At 39.4% G+C, this 19739-nt stretch overlaps 1 protein-coding gene across 1 annotated transcript in view; it reads right to left on the reverse strand.

Annotated features, from left to right (window-relative positions):
* Window positions 1-18210, reverse strand: part of LOC150089752 (succinate dehydrogenase [ubiquinone] iron-sulfur subunit, mitochondrial-like) — a 162109-nt gene extending 143899 nt beyond the window's left edge. Inside the window, exon 1 of the mRNA XM_090368781.1 lies at window positions 18068-18210. Within this exon, the coding sequence (XP_090224907.1) occupies window positions 18068-18136 (69 nt within the window). The 5' untranslated portion in view covers window positions 18137-18210. The remainder of the gene's footprint in view (window positions 1-18067) is intronic.
* Window positions 18211-19739: the final 1529 nt, after the last annotated feature.

Raw genomic sequence — 19739 nt, forward strand, 5'->3', positions numbered from 1 at the left:
TATACCTCACTACATGAGAGAGAAGTAGAAAGGAATCACCAAGAAAGAGAAGAATAATGATATCCAGTTCAGGACCCTGGGTATGCCAAGCCCATACTCACCAGATGTGAGCCCCTGGGGCTAAAAAAAAAATTATTCAAACTTTACTTCTAACAACACTACGGCAACAGATGGAAGTTTATTACAATTAATTACTCTCTGGCTGAATGCAAATTTCTGTACATCAATTCTGCAACAACACTTTTTAAATCTAGTTCCCTTGTGCATGACATCTAAGGAAAACTAAAGCGACATCGGCATTTAGTTTACTCAACCCCTCTTCAAGCCTTAAAAACTCCAATCAAGTCTCCACGAGCATGGCTTACTTCCAGATGCTGTAATTTACAGAACACCCCAGCCCTTGATAAGAATACCCATTTTCTCTCAACTAATTTACTCTCCTCAGCATCCTTTCCAATAGATCTATGACCTTCCTAAAATGCAGTTTCCAAATATGTATACAATATTCAGGATGTGGCATAACCTCAGTTTTATACAATGAGATAATCTTCTCTTTATCCCTACTGTCAAAGTTCTGTATATCACTGACAGAACCCCTAACAAATTGTCGGTACAGCAGAGAGAACTTCAGGTCAGACTAAACAACTATCCGGAGATCACTTTCTTTCGCACCTTGAGTTTGGTGCTACTCAAATGGTATATTATTCTGCTATTGAGGTTTACTGATTAATGCAGTACTCAGCATTTATCAATATTAAACTGAAACTGTCCTTTTGCAACTCATCAGGCAAAGAACAATGTCCATTCATAACTACTCTATCTCTTACCATTTAACTAGATATCCCTTTATCCATAAGTAAAACTTATCCCTAATTCCACATTGCTCAAATTAACAGAACACTCATTGGTTAAAATTCCCTTATTAAAGCACATTCCACTGTTTTTCATTTCAAAAATAGTTAAATTAAAAGAAACAAGTTAAATAAAAATTCATTGAATTCAAAATCCTTAATTGTAATTTGGATAGAACATATCTACAGATGTAAGGATTTTTCCTCACATCTAAAAAACCCTATGACAAAGCATATAAAACTGAGAGCCAACAGCCAGTGAGTTCTCAAATATTTTCTGTGAAGTGTTGTCAGCATCATGGATAAAAGTGTTCAAATTTCAGCAAAGCTTTTGACTCAGTCCCACATGAGCGGTTGCTTTATAAGCTGGAACAGGTTGGAATCACTGGGAAAATCCTTAGATGGATAGAAGGATGGCTTCAGGGCAGGAGGCAGAGGGTTGTGATAAATGGCTATTCCTCAGATTGGGTTGATGTAAGAAGTGGGGTTCCCCAAGGATCAGTATTAGGACCACTGTTGTTTTTAATTTTCATAAACGACATTGATGAAGGGATAGAGGGCGTGATGTCTAAATTTGCAGATGATGTTAAAATTGGTAGAGTAGTTAATGATCACTGTCAAGCTGAGCTTCTTCAGAGAGACCTAGATAGACTTCAGGAATGGTCAGAAAAATGGCAGCTGTGCTCTAATCCAACAACGTGTTAGGTATTACACCTGGGAAACAGTAATCCCAAAAAACCTTATTCACTTGGTGGAGTTCAACTAAACCCAGTACTGGAGGAAAGGGACTTGGGTGTTACGATACGGTCAGACATGAAATTCTCTGAGCATTGTAAACAGGTTGCAAGGAAGGCCCATGGTGTCCTATCGATGATCTATCGAACTTTTGCACGTAGAGATAGGGACGTGATAATCCCATTATATAAGGCTTATGTTAGACCACACTTGGAATACTGTGTTCAAGTATGGAGACCGCACCTAAAGAAAGACATCGAGCTTCTTGAAAGGGTGCAAAGAAGGGTAACTCGCCTGGTGAGATCGGCAAAAGGGCGTCCTTATGAAGAAAGACTTCGAATATGTGGGTTGCAGAGTTTGGAAACTAGACACCTTAGAGGAGATTTGATTGAGGTGTTTAAGGCTCTAAGAGGCATCAGTAAAATGAATGAGGACAAAATTTTCAAGATTATAAATGATGCTAGAACTAGGGGACATAAATTCAAGTTACGGGGGGAAATGTTTAGATTGGACTGCAGGAAGTTCTATTTTAGCCAGCGAGTTATAAATTACTGGAATAAGTTGCCTTCATGGGTGGTAGAGGCTGACAGTTTGGGGAAATTCAAAGGTCATCTGGATAGTACTTTCGGGTAAGGGAAGCACATAGGATGATAGGTTTAATTTCCTTTTTGTTTATTTTATTTTTTTTTTATTTATTAATTATTATTATTTAGTTATTTATTTATTTTTTGTTTTTATCATTGTTTTGTTCGGATTTTTTTTTTTTGGCTGGTGCAGCATAAGCCATAGGCTTTCTTGCACCATGCGGCCGTTACTAATACTAATACTAAATCTATATAAAAATAATAACAGTAAATGGATATACTGAAATGAGAGATACTAGTATAAAATCTAAATAAAATTCATAAATTAAATCAATAATTGCAAGAAACTTGAAATTTAGCTATTTCAATGTCTGTTGGATGTTTTACAGCTTGATCTGCAGGTTCATTTCTTTGAGCCCCTCTATGAGGTGATATCCAACAGAAGAAAATGTTTTATCCATTTAGAGTAAATTAGAGTTTCAAATATGGAATCGCACCTAAAAAAAAGACAGAGCATCTTGAAAGGGTCCAACGACAGCAACGCACCTTGAAAAATTTGCAAAAGAAAGCTCACGAGGAAAGACTTTGAGAGGTATAAGGCTCCGACAGGAGAAAGCAAAGCGAATGAGGGTGAAATTTTCACTGTTATAAACAACTTCAAAGCTAGGAACAATAAATTTCAATTACAAGAGAAGACATTTAGACAGGACTTGATATCGATGGTTCAACTGTTAATGATCCTGCTCAGGTAGCTAACAAACTAAATGAATATTTTGCTTCTACATTCACACATGAGGAGTTATTCAGGAAGGAGAATGCCAGAGGTGAACTAAACTCTGGCAGTAAGCTAGAGAATCTGGTAATAACTGAGAGTAAAGTGGAGGAGAAATTGTTGAAGATAAATACAAGAAAGGCACCTGGGATGGATGGGATCTATCCAGTTATATTAAAGGAGGCAGCAAAGGAAGTAAGCAAACCCTTAGCCATAATTATGAGAGCTTCCTTGGACTCAGGGGAAGTACCCATGGACTGGAGATATGCAAATGTGACCCCAATTCCCAAAGGAGGATCAAAGGGCGACAAGTAATTATAGACCTGTTAATTTAACTTCTGTTCCCGGAAAATTAATGGAGGCACTGGTTAAAGAAGCACTGCAGGATCATCTAGACAAGACTTCAGTTATAGCTCCGACACAGCATGGTTTTGTTAAGGGGAAGTCTTGCCTGACCAATTTGATTGGATACTATGATGCAGTCACAAAAGAACTGGATGCAGAGAATAACTTTGATATTATATACTTGGATCTTAGAAAGGCTTTTGATACTGTTGCACATGGAAGACTGCTGCACAAATTGGAGCAGTGTGGCATTGGAGGCAAATTGCTGCTGTGGATAAAGGGGTGGTTGAGGGGGAGAAGACAGAGAGTGGTAATCAATGGACACTGCTCATTGTGGACTAATGTTATTAGTGGAGTCCCTCAGGGTTTAGTATTGGGTCCATTATTGTTTTCTGTAGTCTGTCATCATATAGCACAATAGTTGTGTTCCTAGAAACCCTCGTGCAATGCAAAATCGTGCAATATAAACAACAGGCCCTATGGGAAAAGTGGGGTTAGGTGCCGACCACCCAAGATTGAACACACACATTTGGAACCAAAACATTACCAAACACAATAAATAATCGGTTAATTTTAATTGTTATCAAATACTTACGTATTTTATAACGATTAATTAAAATACGTAATAAAAAATAATATTTTTTTATTTTTATTATAATATAATAAATAATAAAAATTTATTAATAAAATAGTAAAAAATTTATTATATTAAATAAAATAGTCATAATAAAATACTTACGTATTTTATAATACGTAAGTATAAATTATAATACGTAAGTCGTAATAAAATGCTTACGTATTTTATTACGACTATTACGTAATAAAATATTGCTAATGCTTTTGCTTCTATCGTAAGCAAACTTGTTTTTTGTTTGATTTTCTATCCAAACAGATGACAGCCATTCCATCTCTTCCAATTCTTTGTGTCTTAATCTAATGGATTTTAATAACACTTTGTGTTGTTTCTGCTATGAAAGTTGTTTTTATTTTCTCTGCATTCTTTCTAATTCTCGGCGTTGCCTCATTTCGGTCTGTAGCACGTGCAATATCACATGGTCTTTCATTTTGCTCAAAGCGTTTCACAATTTCATATTTTTTCTCTATCGACAAGAGGCGGACTGGCCATAAGCCTTACCCAGGAAATCCCGGTAGGCCGGAGGCCGTAGTATGAGGCCACTATAAATTTTCCCGGGTAAGAATTTTTGACCCAGTCCGCCCCTGTTTATCGATATTACTATTTTTTTTTTCTCTCTGAATCTGCAGTGTCTTCGCCAGGCCGCTTCCTTTTCACACCTTTTAAGTATTTTACTAATTTTTTGGGAATAAAGCACAATTACAAAACGAGGAGGCACGCTTGATACACATAAACAAAGCTGCGCCCGTGTAGCAACTGAATAAACAACACCGTACAGGCCGAGATACACTACAGTAATACCCCGACTTACGCTACCCCGACTTACGCGAACTCGGAGTTACGCGGTTCTTGATTTTTTTCGTTTGGCAACGCTGCCGCCCACTATCTTCAAGGTCGTTTTTCATTTGTTATCGATATGCGGTGCGACGGCGGAGAATGAGAGCGAAAGATGAACAAAATTCAACTTTGTTGCTTTTATGTTTTTTATATCAGTGAAGGGGAAACACATTTCACCATAATAACGTAAAAAGCAACACAATTCCAGCTATCGATATAATCGCAAATGCAATTAGATGGAGTTTACTACCAGTTTATAACAGATTTCACTAGCAGAAACGCAACTGGATTTTTATTGTTTTATGGTAGTAACCCCTAGAAATGTGAGGTGTTAATAGTGTATCTCTGCCTTTATGGTGTTGTTTATTCAGTTGCTACATGCGCGAAGCTTTGTTTATGCGTATCAAGCGTGCCTCCTCGTTTTGTAATTGTGCTTTATTCCCTAAAAATGAGTAAAATACTTAATTAAAAGGTGTGAAAAGGAAGCGTCCTGGTGAAGACACTGCAGATTCAGAGAGAAAAAGAAAAGCAATTATCGATAAACAGAGGCGGACTGGATCAAATATTCTTACCCGGGAAAATTTATAGTGGCGTCATACTATGGTTTATGGCCAAAATCACACTGGCCCACCGGGGTTTCCCCGGTAAGGCTTATGGCCAGTCCGCCTCTGTCGATAGAGAAAAAATATAAAATTGTGAAACGCTTTGAGCGAAATGAAAGACCATGTGATATTGCACGTGCTACAGGCCTAAAAGAAGCAACGGCGAAAAGCACATGACAATTGCAAACTTGACAGGTTGAAAATTGAAAAGGGCTCAATTGTAAAGGGCTTAAAAATTTTAGAAAACAGACTCCAACGAAGAACGCGTTATAGCTACAAAGCAAGGAATAAAAAAATTATTAGCTTGCTACGAAGAAATTCTGCGTGAAAAAAAGAACGCGCTGTGTCGTCAGACGAATTTGTTAGATTTTATGAAGCCATCGACATCGAAATAACTTTTTTTACGTAAGTCATTTGTTTTTCTAATACATATTTTGTATTAATATGTATAAACAACTGCAATTTTATTAATATTTTTCTTCTAAACTAGTGTTTTTGTTAGTCCTTGGTCCCAATTAAGCAAAATTTATATGTATTTATATGCAAAGTTGTACCCCGACTTACGCGAATTCGACTTACGCGATTTTCGTCGGACCCACCTATCGCGTAACTTCGGGGTATTACTGTATTAACACCTCACATTTTATTAAAGCACATTTCTCGGGGTTACTACCATAAAACAATTTCCAGTTGCGTTTCTGCTAGTGGAATCTGTTATAAACTGGTAGTAAACTCCATCTAATTGCATTTGCGATTATATCGATAGCTGGAATTGTGTTGGTTTTTACGTTATTATGGTGAAATGTGTTTCCCCTTCACTGATATAAAAAACAAATACATTTTCAAAATCTTCTCTTCATTCCTATTGTGTTGCGTTCGTTTGGGGTGATTGCCATTTCTTGTAAACACAAAGGCGAATCGTGCATAAGCGAATTCGGTTCGTGTTATATAAGATATCGTTCCCCTATTTATAAATCGTGTATGATCGAATTCGTGTAATGTAAACACGTGTTATACGAGGACCGGCTGTATTTATAAATGATATTGATGATGGTATATCAAGCTTAATGTCCAAGTTTGCAGACGATACGAAGGTTGGCAGGGTTTTCAAGGACACTATGCTACTGCAACAGGATCTGGAAAGGTTGAGCAGATGGGCTGAGAGGTGGCAAATGAAGTTTAACATTGATTTTATTTGATTTGGTAGTTGTTGGCGTATCGGCTTCTGTGGCCATATTGCACCTCCCAAGGTTTTTGCAGTATTTTGATCCAAGCCCGAGGCGGGAATCCAACCCGCGACCTTTGGGTTGCCGGGCAGGTACTTTACCCACTCGGCTAGCCCGGTCGGCTAGTTTAACATTGACAAATGTAAAGTACTACATATGGGAAACAGCAACCACAGAGCAACGTATCAACTCTGTGGTACTACACTGACAGTGGTAGAGAATGAAAGGGACCTGGGGGTGGTTGTGCAGGCAGATATGAAGTTTTCTGAGCAATGCAGACGGGCTGCAAGAGTAGCTCATGGTGTATTGTCGATGATATATAGGAATTTTTCTAGCAGGGATAAGGAGGTGATTATTCCCTTGTATAAGGCAATGGTCAGGCCACACCTAGAGTACTGTATACAGGTCTGGAGGCCTCATTTCAAGAAGGATGTAGAGATGCTGGAACAAGTACAGAGAAGGGCAACAAGATTAGTGAATGGAACAAGGGGGTGTGCTCTTACGAAGAAAGGCTTAAGTTTTGCAAATTACAGTGTCTGGAGACTAGGCACCAGCAAAGTGATCTGATAGAGGTGTATAAAGCCTTGAATGATTTGAGCATGCTCAATGCTGATGGGATTCTTCCTCTTGCTCAGAATAATCACCTGAGAGGGCATAAATTCAAATTGAAAAAAGACAGATGTAGGATAGACGTGAGGAAATTTGCCTTTAGCCAGCGGGTGGTTGGTTGGTGGAACAGACTTCCATCCCTTGTCGTGGAAGTTGATGGCCTGAATAAGTTTAAGGCTCAGCTGGACAGGTATTTTGAACGAACAGAGGGGTGAAGTGGAAGTGGTTATTTTTTATTTATTTATTTATTTTTTATTTTTTTTCTGATGCTCCATACGCTTGCTTTCTTGCATCAAATGCCTCTACTAATGCTAATGCTAACAACAATGGACCCAACATTGAACCCTGAGGGACTCCACTAATAACATTAGTCCACGATGAGTAGTGGCCATTGATTACCACTCTCTGTCTCCAGCCACTCAACCATCCCTTTAACCATAGCAACAATTTGCCACCAATGCCACACTGCTCCAATTTGTGCAGCAGTCTTCCATGTGCAACAGTATCAAAAGCCTTTCTAAGATCCAAATATATAATATCAAAGTTATTCCCTGCATCGTATTCTTTTGTGACTACATCATAGTATCCAATCAAATTGGTCAGGCAAGACCTTCCCTTAACAAAACCATGCTGTATCTGAGCTATAACTGAATTCTTGTCAAGATGATCCTGCAGTGCTTCTTTAACCAGTGCTTCCATTAATTTTCCTGGATCAGAAGTTAAACTCACAGGTCTATAATTACTTGTGTCAGCCTTTGATCCTCCTTTGTGAATTGGGGTTACATTTGCACATCTCCAGTCTGTGGGTACCTCCCCTGAGTCCAAGGAAGCTCTCATAATTAAGGCTAACGGATTGCTTACTTCCTTTGCTGCCTCCTTTAATAACATCATCAATTGGTCCCACTGTATAGAATTTAAATACTGTCTCAGTCCATCGTAGTCGCCTTTACGAAAACAATAACCCTCCCCTTTACCTCCTTGAGTAAATCCCACTTCAGAACACTGTGATCACTGCCACCTAGTGGTTCCTGTAGCTGCAGGTTCTTAATACATGAAGAATCACTACCGATAATCAAATCAAGAGTATTGCTCCCTCTAGTTGCCTCCCGAACATGCTGATTTAGAAAACAATCATCCAATAAATCCACAAAAGCCTTGCTAGTGTGTGGGTAACCAACCCACAAATTCCAGTCAATATCTGGGAAATTAAAATCCCCCATTATAAGACTCTCTGATTTACTGGCCCACTCTATTTCCCTGTACAGTTTCTTATTATACTCATCAGAGTCATTAGGCCTATAGCACACTCCTACTCTGAATTTTGATCTTCCAATGATTATGTCACACCAAACTGACCCGACACTGCACTGTCCAGCGATGTCGACTGGCTTCACTTCCTTGGATTTTATGTGTTTCTTAACTAATAGCATAGCCCCTCCTCCCTTCTTATCCTGTCTATCCTTTCTGTAGACGTTGTACTCCCCAAATTCCAGTTCTGCATTACTTATATCTGTGTGACACCACATCTCTGATATCCCAATAATATCCACCTTTGATGCTTTGAGCAATACCTCAAATTTATTTACTAAACTCCTAGCATTGGTGTACACGCAAGTATACATGCACCTGTTCTTTTTCTTAGCTACCCTAACACAACCCATGTATTTACTTGTGCCCCAATGACTCCCAGCAGTCTCTGAAATATCCTGCATCTTATTTTCCAAGCTGCTGCTCATTCCAATAGAAGTAGTGCAAGAATCACTTTCACCTCTGCCAGTGGCTACTGTTAATCTATTAGTCCTTGTATCCCCCCAATCTAGCAGTTTTCCGACCCACCTAACACTGCCTCGATAGCATCAGCAAACATTCTTGCACCCTTTCTATTTAAGTGTATTCCATCCCTGTAGAAGCAGTCTCTCCTGTTAACAAGTACAGACCAGGCTGAAAAAGTTTCTACCCCTTGAGCCTTGCACAATCTTTCCAGGTCCAATTGATCAACAAGGCTCTTAACATATACTTCCTCCTATCGTGTCTGGGCAGAATTGCAAACACTTTCAAATTCAACCCTAATTCACAGCTTTTTTTCAACGGTAACCTGTACTTGTTAAGTAATTCCGCCGATCTCCTACTCTTAATATCATTTGTGCCAACATGTACAAGTATATCACCTTTTGTGCCCTTAAAATCTTTGTGGACAAAGGAATTCCAATTGCTCTTGGCTCTTCAATCCATATCTTCAATTCCCTCTCTAAATCAGGCCATTTTGCTGACTTGCCTCTCATGGCCTTCTTCTGCCGTGGTGTTTTCAGTAGGGTTTCTTCTTCCCGTAGCCAGTCTCGAATTGTTTTCTCAGTTGGAGGAGGAGGACCAAACTTATGTTCAGCAGCACGATTTCCATTCACTTTTGCAAAATGGATCACTTTTAACTTGAATTCATCACTGTACGAAAATCTTTTCTGAGCCATTTCTGGGCAGAACGTACCAAAACTTAACCTAATATACCAGTAACAAGTGCGAAACAATGAGCGCAAAGACAACAAGAGGGAAAAAGCGGGAAATGCAAGTAAAAAAAATCTACAACCACTGTATAAGACGCACCTAGTTTTTAGACCCCAAATTTTTCGAAAAAAAGGTGCGTCTTATACATGGGAAAATACAGTATATACAGATCTGGAGGCCTCATTTTAGGAAAGATGTAGAGCTGCTGGAACGAGTACAGAGAAGGGCAATGAGACTGGTGAGTGGAACAAAGGGGTGGTGTTTCCAAGGAAAGCTTAAGTTCTGCAAATTGCATCTTCTGGAGACTAAGCACCTGCAAGGTGATCTAATTGAGGTATTGAGGCCTTGAATGGATTAAGCAAGCTCGATGCTAATGGGAATATTCCTCTTGCTCACATTACTCACCTGAGGGGAGCATAAATTCAAATTAAGGAAAGACAATTGTAGAATAGATGTGCAGAAATTCGACTTTAGCCAGTGGGTGATTGATAGTTGGAACAAACTTCCATCTGTTATAGTGGAGTTCAGCAACGTAAATAAGTTCAAGGCAGAACTAGACAAACATTTGGCATGAATGGATGGGTGAAACGGAAGGTTTATTTTATTTTATTTTTTTTTTTTGGCTGATGCTATATAAGCTTGCTTTCTTGCATCATATGCACTACTAATTATGAGACCAGCTAATTATGAAGTAATGTCACTTGGAAACTAATGTCTGCTAAATTCTGTGAAGGGGTGGAACTGCCACAGACCAGCATGTCGTATTCCAGCTAATAACATACGTGGCACAAAACACATTGAACTTTGCCCCTTTTGTAGAATTGTAAAATATACTGATGTCTGGCTTTTTTAATCTCATTTTGAAGCTAAATTTTACCACTAAGATGAACACTATATCAAAATAACATTCTCCTTTTTTTTTTTGCAACATATGATACTGGCACCTTCCCAGGAATGCAAATACACTTGGGTTGGTTTGTTGTTTGTTATTTGGTTTTTAGGAGCATTAGCAACTAAGGCCATATTGCTCCGGGATATGCGGTGGTCATTCCTTGACCTTTCCGCATACTCCGTATTTGGTGGTGACGGGCTCGAACCCCGGTCTAATCAAGAAGCATGTGCTACGCACTGCTGCTCCTTCCCACCTGGCTACGGAGGCGCCCCACTTGGGTTGGCTTATATACTGAAGTAGCCACAATCTCTTAGTGGGTTTTCTCTTTATTTATGTCTGCCAGAGACAAAGGTTGATAATGTAGTGGAGCAGATATATTTTAAGGGTACAAAAGGTGATATTGTTCTGCACATTAGCACTAACGATATTAAGAGTAGGAGACCGGAGGAATTACTTAAAATGTACACGTCAATGTTGGAAAAAAGCCACGAGTTAAGCTTAAATTTGAAAGAGCTGAAATTCTGCCAAGATACACGATAGGAGTATATGATGAGAACCTTGTCAATCAAATCGGCTGTAGAGAGATTGTGCAAGGCAAGGGGTAGAATTTTTCTCAGCCTGGTCTGTGCTTGTTAACAGGAGAGACTGCTTCTACAGGAATGGGATACACTTCAATAGAAAGGGTGCAAGAATATTTGCTGATGCTATTGAGGCAGTGTTAGATGAGTCGGAAAACTGATAGCTTGGGGGAAATACAAGAACTAATAGATTAACAGTAGCCACTAGCAGAGGTGAAAGGGATTCTTACACTACTTCTATTGGAATAAGCAACTGGCTGGAAAACGAAATGTGGGAGATTTCAGAGACTGCTGGGAGTCATCGCAGAACAAGTAAATCTATGGGCTGTGTAAGGGTAGCTAAGAATAAGAGCAGGTGTATGTATACTTGAGTGAACACAAATGCTAGGAGTTTGGTAAATAAATTTGATGAATTTGAAGTGTTGGTCAGAACATCAAAGGCAGATATTGTTGGAATATCAGATATGGTGTCACACAGATATAAGGAATGCAGAATTAAAATTTGGGGAGTACAATGTGTACAGGAAGAATAGACAGGATAGGAAAGGAGGAATGATTATGCTATTAGTTAAGAAACACAAAATCTAAGGAAGCGAAACCAGTTGACATGGGTGGACAATGCAATGTCGAGTCATTTTGGTGTGACATAAGCACTGGGAAACCAAAATTGACAATAGGAGTGTTTTAGGCCTAATAACTCTGATGAGTAAAATGAACAACTGAACAGAGAAACATTAGCATTAGCAAGTGCACATGAGGCAAGAAAGCAAGCTTATATAGCATCAGCCAAAAAAAAACCCTTATTTCACCCATCCCCTCGCTCCAAATGTTTGTCAAGTTCTGTTTTGAATCTATTTAAGCTACCAACTTCTACAACAGATGGAAGTTTGTTCCAGCAATCAACCACCCACTGGCTAAAGGCAAACTTCCGCACATCTATTCTACAACCGTCTTTCCTCAATTTGAATTTATGCCCTCTCGGGTGATTATTCTGAGCAAGAGGAAGAGCCAATCAGCATTGCCCATGCTCAAACCATTCAAGGCTTTAAACACCTCAATCAGATCACCACGCAGGTGCCTAGTCTCCAGACACTGTAATTTGCAAAACTTAAGCCTTTCTTCGTAAGAGCAACCCTTTGTTCTGTTCAGAGTGGGCCAGTAAATCAAATTGTGGAAGAGAGTGGGCCAGTAAATCAAATTGCCTTATAATGGGGGATTTTAATTTCCTAGATATTGACTGGAACTTGTGGGTTGGTCACTTGCACACTAGCAAGGCTTTGGTAGATTTATTCAATGATTGTTTTCTACAGCAGAATGTTCAGGAGGCAACTAGAGGGAGTAACACTCTTGATCTGATTATCAGTAGTGATTCTTTATGCATTAAGAATCTACAGATAAAGAAAACACTAGGTGGCAGTGATCATAGTGTGCTGATGTGGGATTTACTTAAAGAGGTAACTACAGTCCGGAGTAAAGGGAAGGGTTTCTACTTTCATAAAGGTGACTATGTTAGCCTGAGACGGTTTTTAAATTCTATACAGTGGGACCAACTAATGATGTTAACAACAATTAATTCTAAATGAGAAGCATTCAAAGAATTAATCTTGGAAGCTACTATGCATTTCGTATGAACTAAGAAATATTGTTCAAGGTTTAGACCTAAATGAATGTCATATGAATTGAGCCTCGTGGCAGAGAAGAAAAATGCATGGGATGCATATAAATTATCAGGTGACACAGAAGTCTATGGCAGATAGAAGCTAGTCTGTAATCAAGTCACAAAGGAGGTTACGCAGGCAAAGGCAGATTGTGAAAAATCTTTGGCAAAGAATTCTTTACTTATGTGAACTATAGAAGGAAAGGTATGAATTAGATTAGATTGGTCCACTTGATATTGATGGTGTAAACTGTTGATGACCTGCTCAGGTAGCTAACAAACTGAATGAGTATTCTGCATTACATTTACACATGAGAAGTTGAATTAAACATGCCAGAGGTGTATTAAACTCTGGCAGTGAGCTAAATGATTTTTTAATAACTCAGAGCAAAGTGGAGGAGAAATTGTTGAAGATAGACATAAGAAAGGCACCTGGAGTGGATCGGATCTATCCAGTTATATTAAAGGAGGCAGCAAAGGAAATAAGCAAATCCTTAGCCATAATTATGACAGCTCCCTTGGACTCTGGCAAAGTAGCCATGGACTAAAGTGCAAATGTGACCCCAATTCATAAAGAAGGATCAAAGTTTTGAGTCAGTTTGGTGTGACATAAGCACTGCTAAAGCAAAAATAAGAGTAGCAGTGTGTTATAGGCCTAATGAATTTAATGAGTACAATGAACAATTGTACAGGGAAATAGTGGGTTAGTAAATCAGAATGTCTTATAATGGGGGATTTTAACTTCCTAGATATTGACTGGAACATGTGGGTTGGTCATTCACACACTAGTAAGACTTTTGTAGATTTATTGGATGACTGTTTTCTGCAGCAGCATGTTCGAGAGGCAACCAGATATGGTAATACTCTTGATCTGGTTATCAGCAGTGATCATTTGTGTATTAAGAATTTGCAGATAAAGGAACCACTAGGTGGCAGTGATCACAGTGTGCTCAAGTGGAATTTACTCAAAGAGGTAACTACAATCAGGGGTAAAGGGAAGGGTTTTTGCTTTCGTAAAGCAACTACGTAGATCTGAGACAATATTTAAATTCTATATGGTGGGACCAACTGATGATGTTACCAACAGCAAATTCAGAATGGGAAGCATTCAAAGAATTAATCTACTAGGGCTTTACATACCAACTAAGAAATATTGTTCAAGGTTTAGGCCTAAATGGATGTCAGATGAACTAATGAGACATGTGACAGAGAAGAAAAATGATTGGGATACATATAAATTAATGGGTGACATGGAAGCCTATGATACATATAACTGATCTGTAACCAAGTCACAAAGGAGGTTAGGCAGGCAAAAGCAGATTATGAGAAATCTTTGGCAAAGGATGCAAGGAAAAACAGCAAAAAGTTCTTTACCTATGTAAACTGTAGAAGGGGATGAATCAGATTGGTCCACTGGATATCGGTGGTTCAACTGTTGATGATCCTGCTCAAGTGGCTAACAAACTAAATGAGTATTTTGCATCTACATTCACACACAAGGAGTCATTCAGGGAGGGGAATGCCAAAGGTGAATTAAACTCTCACAGTGAGCTAGATGATTTTGTAATAACTGTGAGGAAAGTGGAGGAGAAATTGTTGAAAATTAAACATAAAAAAGGCACGCCGCATGGATGGGATCTATACAGTTATATTAGAGGAGGCAGCAAAGGAAGTAAGCCAACCGTTAGCCATAATTATGAGAGCTTCCCTGGACTCAGGGGAGGTACCCATGGACTGGAGATGTGCAAATGACCCCAATTCACAAAGGAGGATCAAAGTGCGACAAAAGTAATTATAGGCCTGTCAGTTTAACTTCTGTTCCAGGGAAATTAATGGAGGCACTGGTTAAAGAGGCACTGCAGGATCATCTGGACAAGACTTCAGTTATAGCTCGAACACAGCATGGTTTTGTTAAGGGGAAGTCTTGTCTGACCAATTTGGTTGGATACTATGATGTGGTCACAACGGAATTGGATGCAAGGAATAACTTTGATATCATATATTTGGATCTTAGAAAGGCTTGTTTTACTGCTGCACAAATTGCAGCAGTGCAACACTGGAGGCAAATTGCTGCTATTGGTAAAGGAATGGTTGAGTGGGAGAATACAGAGAGTGGTAATCAATGGATACTGCTCTTCGTGGACAATGTTATTAGTTGAGTCCCTCAGGGTTCAGTGTTGGGTCCATTGTTGTTTTCTGTATTCTATAAATGATATTGATAATGGTATATCAGGCTTAATGTCCAAATTTGAAGATGATATGGTCAGCAGGGCTGTTAATGACAGTACGCTGCTGCAACAGGATATAGAAAAGTTGAGCAGATGAGCTGAGATGTGGCAACTGAAGTTTAAAAGTGACAAATGTAAAGTACTGCATATGGGAAGCAGTAACCCTAGAGTAACGTATCAACTCTGTTGTACTACACTGACAGTGGTAGAGAACAAAAAGGATCTGGGGGTAATTGTACAGGCAGATATGACGTTTTCTGAGCAGTGCAGATGGTCTGCAAGAGTAGCTCATGGTGTCTCGTCAATGATATACAGTAATTTTTCTTGCAGGGATAAAGAAGTGATTATCCCCTTGTATAAGGGGATAATCACCTCTTTATCCCTGCAAGAAAAACTGCAAGGTCAGGCCACACCTTGAGTAGTGTATACAGGTTTGGAGGCTTCATTTTAAGAAGGATGTAGAGCTGTTGGAACGAGTACAGAGAAGGGCAACAAAGTTAGTGAATGGAACTTTGCTCTTACAAAGAAAGTTTTGCAGATTACAGCGCTTGGAGACTAGTCACCTGCGAAGTTATCTGATTGAGGTGTATAAAGCCTTGAATGGTTTGAGCATGCTCAATGCTGATGGGATTATTCCTCTTGCTCAGAATAATCACCTGAGAGGGCATAAATTCAAATTGAGGAAAGACGAGCGGAAGTTTGCCTTTAGCCAGCAGGTAGTTGATTACTGGAATAGACTGCCATCTTTTGTTGTGGAAGTTGATAGCCTAAATAAATTTAAGGCTGAGCTGGACAGGTGTTTGGAACGAATGGCGGGGTGATCTTGACAACTGCAGGATCATCTAGAGAACACTTCAGTTATAGTTGAGTCACAGCATGGGTTTGTTATGGGGAAGTCTTGTTTGACCAATTTGATGGTCAAAGACTCCCCAGTTCCTGCATCCAGTTCCTTTGCATCAAAAGCAACTGGATGCAAATAATAATTTTGATATTATATACTTGGATCTTAGGAAGGCTTTTGATTCTGTTGTACATGGAAGACTGCTGCACAAATTGGAGCAGTGTGGCACTGGAGGTAAATTGTTGCTATAGATAAAGAGATGGTTGAGTGGCAGAAGACAGAGTGGTAATCAATAGTCACAGCTCTTCATGGACTATTGTTATTAGTGGAGTCCCCCAGGGTTCAGTGTTCATATCAGGCTTAATGTCCAAGTTTGCAGATGACACGTTTGGTAATAACACTAATGACAGTACACTGCTGCAACAGGATCTAGAAAAGTTGAGCGGGTGGGCTGAGAGGGAGCAACTGAAGTTTAATATTGACAAATGTAAAGTACTGCATATGGGTAGCAGTAACCTCAGAGTAACTTATCAACTGTGTGGCACTACACTTTGGGTGATAGAGAATGAAAAGGATCTGGGGTAAATGTGCAGTCTGAGACATGAAGTTTCCTGAGGAGTGCAGACAGTTTGCAAGAGTAGCTCATGGTGTCTTGTCAATGATATACAGGAATTTTTCTAGCAGGGAAAAGGTTGTGATTATTCCCTTTTATAAGGCAATGGTCAGACCACATTTTAGGGAGGATATAGAGCTGCTGGAACGAGTGCAGAGAAAGGCAACAAGATTAGTGAATGGAACAAACTGTTGCTCTTACAAGGAAAGGCTTCAAGCTTTGCAAGTTACAGTGTCTGGAGCCTAGGCAAATGCAAGGTGATCTGATTGAAACATATAAGGCCTGGAATGGTTTGAGCATGCTCAATGCTGATGGGATTCTTCCTCTTGCCCAGATTAATTGCCTGAGGGGACAAATTCAAATTGAGGAAAAACAGTTGTAGAACAGATGTGCGGAAATTTTACTTTAGCCAGCTGATGATTGATTGCTGGAACAAACTTCCATCTGTCATTATAGAAGTGGATAGCTTACATAAAATCAAGGCAGAACTAGGCAAACGTTTGGAGTGAATGGAGGAGTGAAATGGAATTTTTTTTTTTTTTTTTGGCTCATGCTGTAGAAGCTTGCTTTCTTGAATCATATGTCTTTACTAATGCTATTTATCCTAATAATATCCACATAAGCAAGTGGTGATTTTGAGAAGTTTTGAACAGTGTAAAACAAACTACTGTGATAAAAAGCCATGTTTCATTACATAGAAAACTGTACTAAACACATAGGAGTAACATAAACACCTTGTAGCATCATAGGCCCTCACAGCATGTTTACACAAGTGAGCAATAATATACCCAGACAAAAATGTACCGTATTCAGCAGTCAGGGGCTTGAACCACTGTCTACTCATAGAGCATATGCTATTGCACTTCTGCTCCTGACCACTCGGCTACGCAGGCCTTGTTAAAGTTTAATAAACTCCTGCATCCCCTTCGCTAAAGAATTCCTCAAATGTAGATGCAAAATAACTATTCAATTTGCTTTCCAAGCTGCTGCATATACCAATAGTAGCAATGCAAGAATCACTTTTGCCTCTGCCTGCTGTTCTAGTTAAACTATAAGTGTGTAACCCTGCCACAAGCTAGCAGTTTTCTGACCCACCTCACTGCCTGAATAGCATCAACAAACGTTCTTGCACCCTTTCTTTTTAAGTGTATTCCAACCCTATTTATTTACTTTTATTTCATTAATCTATTGAAATGTGAATGTGCAATGAAAGTCATCAGGTTGACTATCAACCTAAATTACACAGCGACATATAAATAAAAAGACAAGAGGGGAGTCTGTGGAGAGTGCCATCCACCCGGCACATATGTTCAAATGTGTTAAAGATGCAATATTTGGGGGAAAGGGTATGGAGAACCTTGCATGCTTTAAATATTCTTTTCGAGAAGTACATTAAAAGTATATTATTCCCCTACATTTTTTCCCAATTCAAATATTTCATGTCATGTTTATTTATCTCCTGTTCAATAACACGACGATGAAATTCTTAAAAGCAGATTGTCGACACCGATTGTACCCATTTTTCCTTTAAAATGTCATTTTAGCCATTAGCTATTTTACTTACAGATATCTGCCACGGCATACCCTGTAAGGTAGCACTCAATAAGTATCTGGAACAAATCAAAGTTGACATGCTTATCAGTTTCACCTGATCACACAAGACGAACCCAAGGGTAAAATACCATTACAGTACGTCGGCTAGCGACGTAATGTGGTCAAATTTGAAATATTATAAAAACTGTGATATACATTCGCAATAACCCGGGATTGTTGGGAAATAAATTTGCCCGTATAATAATCGAAAGTCAAGATATTTTTAACCCGCGAAATGAAAGAACTCGTAAATATAACAAAAACATAAATTTATTAACCTAAATTTACATAAACAAGGTGGTCACATTTGTAAACGATGCTACAATACAATTTAATAAAACAAATGTTTTGAAAAGGAAAATAATAAAGTTGGTTTGTGGATTATTTGCTCTCCCACGAAAAATTTTAAGTGTCATCTTGTCAGCAAGAGAGGCGGCTCCTTGTTTTTCATGTTATGGAGTGAAGACTCATTCAACTTGACATTTGAATTCTCTTTCATGTTCATTAATGAGCGTACGCCCACTAAAGTTAAGTTCAATAGAACTTAACTTTAGTGGGCTTTTTTCGCTCCGTAGCTGAGTTGGTCGGTCTCAGGCGTAGATAGCAAGGTTTTCTCCCCCCCCGGAAACTCTGGTTTTCCGTCCAGAAAAACAGGCATATCGACCAGACAACACCCCAATTTATAAACATTATACACAATGCACAGCAGATTAATGTAATTATTCGGGTGGCCTAAAAATAATAGTTTTTGTTCAATAGTCTACGCGGTAGCACAGTGGTACCATCACCGTCCTCCCCACAGCCGGAGAAGAAGGCCTCGGTTCGAATCCCGTCGATGATGCGAGGACCTTTGTTGGGCTTTTTTCATTCCGTGGCTGAGTTAGTGAGTTCTCAGTCGTAAATATCAAACTTTTCCCCCCAGAAACTGAAGTTTTTTGTCCAGCAAAACAAGCAAATCGATCAGAGAACACATGAAATTTACAGACACAATACACGTATGTAGTTGAAAGTGATATCCGTCATATTAAAACGGTAAATGAATAATCCTTTCCCATTTTAATATGATGACCAACAGGAGGGACGTGGGTGATCGCTAGCGCAGATGCGCAGGAGGCACTTCCAGTTGGTGGGGTTCGATGGTCTTGCCCTTCTCTTGTGGTAGCCATACGGGGGACAGCGCCACTTGCTGCACTGTCTACCTCGGGAGACTGTCTCCGACTTTTCGAACCTACCCCTCTGCCTTAGGCCTGATCGCGAATGGCTTTATCTTGCGCCACTCTCGATGCAGTATGATTATTATTTCTCTTCGACATCATCCATCTATGGAAATGGACGTGTTTAGCTTCGGCATACATATGCCACCAGATGGCGCCACAATCCGCCTTAGCCGTCACTCCGACCTTGTTTGTTATTTGGTTTTTAGGAGCATTAGCAACTAAGGCCATATTTCTCCGGGATATGCGGTGGTCATTCCCTGACCTTTCCGCATCCTCAGTATCTGATAGTGACGGGCTCGAATCCCGGTCTAATCAAGAAGCGTGTGCTACGCACTGCTGCTGCTCCTTCCCACCTGGCTGCAGTGGTACCACTCCGACCTTGGGGAAAGTAGTTCCACTGAGCAACTTTCGCGATGTTTATTTATT

The sequence above is a fragment of the Mastigoproctus giganteus genome, chromosome 2 (genome assembly GCF_048544385.1).
Source record: "Mastigoproctus giganteus isolate SK-2022 chromosome 2, ASM4854438v1, whole genome shotgun sequence".
NCBI lineage: Eukaryota > Metazoa > Arthropoda > Arachnida > Uropygi > Thelyphonidae > Mastigoproctus > Mastigoproctus giganteus.